The sequence below is a fragment of the Asparagus officinalis genome, chromosome 3, assembly GCF_001876935.1.
Source record: "Asparagus officinalis chromosome 3, Aspof.V1, whole genome shotgun sequence".
Classification (NCBI taxonomy): domain Eukaryota; kingdom Viridiplantae; phylum Streptophyta; class Magnoliopsida; order Asparagales; family Asparagaceae; genus Asparagus; species Asparagus officinalis.
The window spans coordinates 27,317,039-27,323,180 of NC_033796.1; the positions used below are offsets into that span (position 1 = coordinate 27,317,039).

Sequence of the window (6,142 nt, forward strand, 5' to 3'; positions counted from 1 at the left end):
AACTTTCAGGTTTTTTTTTTTTGCAAATTCTACACATTTTCAAGGGCTATTTATAATTTTTCGCAAATTCCACACATTTTCAAGGGCCTATTTATAATTTTTTCGTAAAGGTTCAGGTGTTCAAATAACATTTATTAGTTTACCTACAGAATAATACCATCTAAATTCTAAATTCATAGTTGAGATTTATTCCATCGTTACGAGTATCAAGTTAGTAACTAATATCAATAATTTATATGCTTCAATTATGATTGCAGTTACTCACTCACTATTAAGTTTCAATAAAGATATATCCTACTTACTCTAGCTATTTGCACTACCCATATATATTTTTAAATTAATCGCTAACTTGACTTATTAATTTGACTTTCCCTTGTAGAAATTTATTCCTTGATTTTTAGACTACGTAATCACTATACAATAGTTTTTAACATAATAGGATCTTACTCAAAATGGCTTCAAGCCAAGTTTTGCATTGAACTAAAATATAAATTTAATAAATAAAATTTAGTAAGAAATCAATTCAAATTTAAATAATCATGACATCGAGAAAATAAATTTGGTAAGAAAACAATTCAAATTTAAAAAATCATGATACTAAACCTCATGCGCATAAAACTTAGTTTATAAAAAAAAAAGAGAGAGAGAGAGAATGCACAGAGTTCTTTTTCCTTTGAAATAAATCATGAACAAAAACGGACTCCCTCAAAAATAAACTAAAAATGGAATTGAACACAAGATTCAAGATTCATGATGCATCTTATTGTCAGGACTACGCCTTCAAACTCACAAATCATAGGTGACTAAAAATTTTGATCCTCTCCTCTTTTCCAAGATGAGAGATCCCAATCCATTGGCTTCAAAAACTACTTGAAACCTTATACTATTACTTCTGGTTTGCGAGAAGCGGCTTCTTCTTATCATCCCATTTGTCTAATCGTTGTTGTGCTGCCGCCACCTGTAATTATCGCAATCATCATTAAGTCTTTATACATGATTAAGAAAATGTAAAGTAAAGCTTAGAGTGGCGAAATTTGCTTCTCCTAGTAAAAAGCTAGGTGCTAATGGAAAATGTTGGACTTTTCAAACATGTAGTCTTTTAATAGTCATATATATATTTTACAAGTAGTAGGTGATTAGGTTATGAGAAAACTTGAGATGTAACTTTCAAATTGCCACATTGACGACTGTGTTACGTGACGTACCCAAAGGATCAGGGTGTGATATAAGAACAAGATGAAAGTCCATACTTTTTGTCAATTTTGATAGTGATATGGAGGAGAAATCGTTTAAATTGATAAAAAAACTGTGCATTGCCAAAAGACACAAGAGAACAAATGCGATGGCAGATTAAGAATAAGACTTAACAAATGTGATGGTGGATTAGAAGTTAGGCATATATTTGGTAATTGAACCTCTGGAAAAAAAACTCTATAACTAAACACTAATAACTTTGGGACTCTAGTGAACTTCCAAAACACCTCCCCCTCCTTTTCACTTAAACCCAATAACATCATTCACCCCATATTTTCAGTCCAAAGCAGACAAAATCAAATAAACATCATAAAAAAAATAGTCATTGGGAATTAACCGGGGGAAAAAAACGCTTAGAGGAGTTTTCTGGAATTTGCAAATTAAGTTAATGGGAACTGGGGAGAGTTCAAAATTTTTTTGAGTTCACGTGCCGAACGCCCAAAGTTACTGGGGTTTAGCGAAAGTTACCCAAATCGTACACGCAAACTTTCAGAACTGCGGCAAGCAAAGAAAAGACTACAGAACTACAGAAGTGAAAGAAAAGATACCTCTTTATTCCAATCAGTTCTGAAAGTGACCCACAAAAGGATGACCGTCTGCATAAAGGTTCCTCCAATCATCCCAGTCCATATTCCCTATTGATAAAATCATCAAAGATGTTTAATCAATCCATACCTTTTTTTTTTTTTTGGGTGCAATAAATAAATATTTGCAAAGTTTCACTGATAAATTTTATGAAATTCTTACCTTTGCTCCCAAATCAAAAACAAAACCAAGGAGAACGCCTAACGGGACGCCCACGATATAGTAGCACCCAACGTTGACATAGGCCACAAAGGCTTGCCATCCACAGCCAACAGCAACACCTCCACATGAGAAAAAAGAAAATAAATTAATTTGGCCGTGTAGTTGTTAACAAGGTAACAGAGTACAAGTTGGTTCCATTAACCTGTTGCCTAATATTTTTAGGTACGTGTGGAAGTGTTCTGTCATTGAACACGTCACTTTTGCCCTAGCCATAGCCTTTTTATGACAGTGAAAAAAACAGTAACTTATATATATAAATATTTTTTTCTGGTGGGAGTGACTTAATTGGGTCTCTCAATTATTGATCACATGAAGACAACTTTGATTTTATGGTGTGGTTTGAACTTTTTTTTTGTTTTAGAGTGACACTACGGTCACACTGCCCACCCACACCATGGGACCCGTGCACTGTAGCTGTGAGGGGGTTGTGTCTCATGGTGTGGTGGGGAGTGTGACCGTAGTGTTTTTTTTTTTTGTTTTAATAGAAAATCTAGAAGAAGTCATGGCAGAGGCTATTTGATTATGGAGGCCGGGCACGCATACGTTTCTTAGATGTACTCCATAAAATAGTTACGAAGTTTTTAGTACTGGACATGACGTATACAAAGTATTAATAGCTCATTATCATTGATGATGCATGATCTGAAATAAAAAAAAACACCCATCTTTTTTAGAATTACGGATGCCTGACCAGATAAATTCAGACACATTAATAATTAATGATCCTTATCTTTCATCATAGTCCTGTATAAAAACACTACCTTCAGGATTACTGAGATCTCACTAGATTAACAAATTGTTAATAGTCCATGTCGTTCATTATGATTTAAATATAATAATAATAATAATGCTATATTCATAACCACATGCCTCACCCGATAAATTGTTAATGATCCTTACCGTTCATTATGATCTGATATAAAAACACTAGTTTTGTTTTCAGAATTACGGATGACTCACCAGACAAAACGGGCTGGATGCCGTTGAGAATGAGGGTGACGGCGAGCAACGGGCAGAGATCGGAGACCGCCTGCGCCACTATCTCTCCCTCAGTGAAGATATAGCTGATTTTGTCTCGAAAGCAAAGGATGACTATTGCTATTATCACCGATAATATAAAAGACAACGTCGTCACGATGACCACGGAGAATGCAGCTGACTTTGGATTGCCCGCTCCTAACTCGTTACTCACTCGAACGCTGTAATCATTTTGAAAAACATATATGCATCTTAGGATTTTGATTCTCGCATACCAGTAATGAAAGCATGAGTTTGGATGCTTTCGATTTATTATTCGGCTGCAGAAATGTAGAACAACTATGTTTTTAATCAGATTAATTGTAGATTTATATCAAGTAACCCATATGACGGGATTAATTCCGTGGACTACGTGATATATACGCATCACATGTAGTCCACATGGATGGTGAGCACGCAGCCAGGGGTTGGATTTTCTGCCCCCGGCCCCTTGTGTTATTAATTGATTATTTATTTATTATTCATTACATAGTAGGCAACAAGGACTGACCTGGCAGCGGCATTAAATCCGACAGCGATCATGAACACCCAACCAGAGATTGTCAAACTGCAATCACAAACATTAATTAGTTAGCTCAAATCTCAAAATAAAAAAATAGTATGAAAAAACATTATTGCTGCTCGTAGCATTTTCCATGATCATGTGAAGGCAATAAAAGTTGGGTAGGACCAGATCATATTGCTTGATGAAATGTACCTGTGCAAGATCAGTGACAAGTCATACCCAACTATAATCATGGGTCTCTGTTTGGTTTGGTCAAGGTCACTAGCTAGTCATCAATATTAATGAGTTAAATAATATCCTACAATAAGTTCTAGGTGTTTCGATTCATTTCATTTGGACATTATAATCTCAGTCACTTCTGTACACGCGTCAATGTTAGGATTCCAGATGATATTATTAGTGGCTTACAATTCTCTGAATTGAATTAATGAATTTTATTAAAATCATCCACGAGCAGACAGTTTTGACCCTTGGATGAAAAAATTAATAATATAACTATATCGATGGATTTCATTTGAACATAAACCGAATCGAACTGGACAATGCAAATGGTTCATTACCAAATAGAGAGAGAATCAAGAGCAAGCTCAGGGTTCTTCAGCAACCCAGCGATCAAAACCAACACCTGAAAATACCACGTCTCTAGGCACAACATCACAGCCGAAGCAGTCGACAGCTTTAGAAACTCCGGCAGCCCACTGAACGCCCGCAAACTGAACCCGGCCCAAGTGTGCCGGCAGCGTTCGCTCGTGACAATGTACACGAACTGGGCCACCACAATGATCCACCAAGACAAACTCAGAATCAGAGACGCACCCAGGAGTCCTAAACCCAGTTTGTACACAGCAAGCCAGCTCATCACGAGGTGGACCACAAGGGTAGCAGTTGAGATGTAAGCACTGGGTGCAACGATACTTTGTGCCTGCAGAGAACACAAATTTTAAATAGAGCAGTGCAAAGTTTCACGCTAAAATAACCTTTTTCTTTTCTTTTTTTTTTTTTGGAAGGAATTTAGTCACCTGTAGAAATTTTTGTATCGGGAAGTTGGCAGCGTATGCGAAGATTTGGGGGATGAGGCCGTATACGAATATCGACGCGGCCTTGGCGATGTCTTGCGACTCGCCGATGAGAACGAGGAGAGGGCGAGAGAAGGCATAGATGATCGCGAGTGGGACCCCCGTGGCCATGAGAAGGATCGTTGACCGTTGAAGATAGACGCCGAGCATATCGTATTTGTGAGCCCCGTAGGCTTGCCCGCATAAAGTCTCTACAGCGCTGCCCATTCCCAACTGTTGTGCACCGAAAAATAAATTGCGGATATTGTAAGGAGCAATTTGGATTCATTTTGCTGCCTTTTTTTTTATTTGGATAGACATCCTGCTTTGCCTATTTGTTGGGCCAAAAATAAATCTGTACTTTTTTTAAGACATCACGAAATTGACAATAGATATTGGCCATTTTCTACTCAAAACAAACCTTACCTAAATTATTTAGTAGGTTTACTACTAAAATGAGGAGATGGTTTTCTTTTCTTTTTTCTTTTTCTTTTTCTTTTTTTTTTTTCTTTTCTCAGAATATATAGAGGAGATGGAAACTGGTGCACTGAATTTTCAAGAGCAACACATCAATTATTTAATATACATGGTGGCTAGTTTTCCAGAACTAAATCCGTAGCTTGTCCATTGAAAATAGATTTAAATCAAAATTAGAGAATCCTTATGATCAATACCAAACCAGATCAAGCTCCTGACTAATATAAGCACTACTCCTAATCTCTTCGGAAGCTTGTGAAACAATATTATTATATCTAAAATGACGTAGCAGAGTCTAGATGGAACTGAGTAAAAAAAATTAGCGGTTTTATTTTATTTTTATTTTTTATGGGGGAAAAATAGGGAAATTTACCATGAGGCCATAAGCAAAGATTTGGATCCCAGTATTCCCAAGAGAAGCAGCGGCAAGCTCTAAATTACCAAGATGGCCGGAAAATATTTGGGTCGACATCGACATCACATAGTTAATCATGTAAACAATAACGGCCGGAGCGCGGAGATACTCAACCCAGCCCTTCATCTCGTACGCCTTATCGCCCAGACGAGCCGTCTGCTCGTCACGGCACGAAGCCGTGTCGGGTGAGCATGCCTCTCCGAGCGCCGCGTCCTCGGCGTTATTCGTGGGACCCATCGCCGGTTATATGACCGCTAGCCATTGATAGAGAAAAGATAAGAGGGATTGAGGGTTTTGGCTTCGCTCTCTTGCCCTCTTCCTCTAGTAAGTATCTCTTTTTGGTAGGTACTTAAATGGGAGGATATATCAATATATATACACGTTGCTTTAACATAACAGTGAGGGTAGTGTGGACATTTTGTTATGTTTGATGATGATGTGTGCATGTGCGTAAGATCTTTTCTAGGGTTGATGATCGGGTTTTTCAAAATTTTAATTAGATTTTTACGATGAAGCCAATTTAAAAGTAGGGTCATGATACACAAGCTAATTTTTATTTCTAATTTACGAAAAATTGTGTCTAAGCCTCTT

At 37.2% G+C, this 6,142-nt stretch overlaps 1 protein-coding gene across 1 annotated transcript; it reads right to left on the reverse strand.

The window, feature by feature from the left end:
- On the reverse strand, window positions 645–5,674 carry LOC109833545 (protein DETOXIFICATION 40-like). The gene is made up of 8 exons (XM_020401262.1): window positions 5,510–5,674; window positions 4,624–4,893; window positions 4,165–4,526; window positions 3,590–3,646; window positions 3,022–3,260; window positions 2,002–2,120; window positions 1,803–1,889; window positions 645–958 (listed from the first exon to the last, which is right to left on the reverse strand). Exons 1-8 carry the CDS (start codon window positions 5,627–5,629, stop codon window positions 887–889), a joined length of 1,326 nt encoding a protein of 441 aa, XP_020256851.1. The 5' UTR covers window positions 5,630–5,674; the 3' UTR covers window positions 645–886.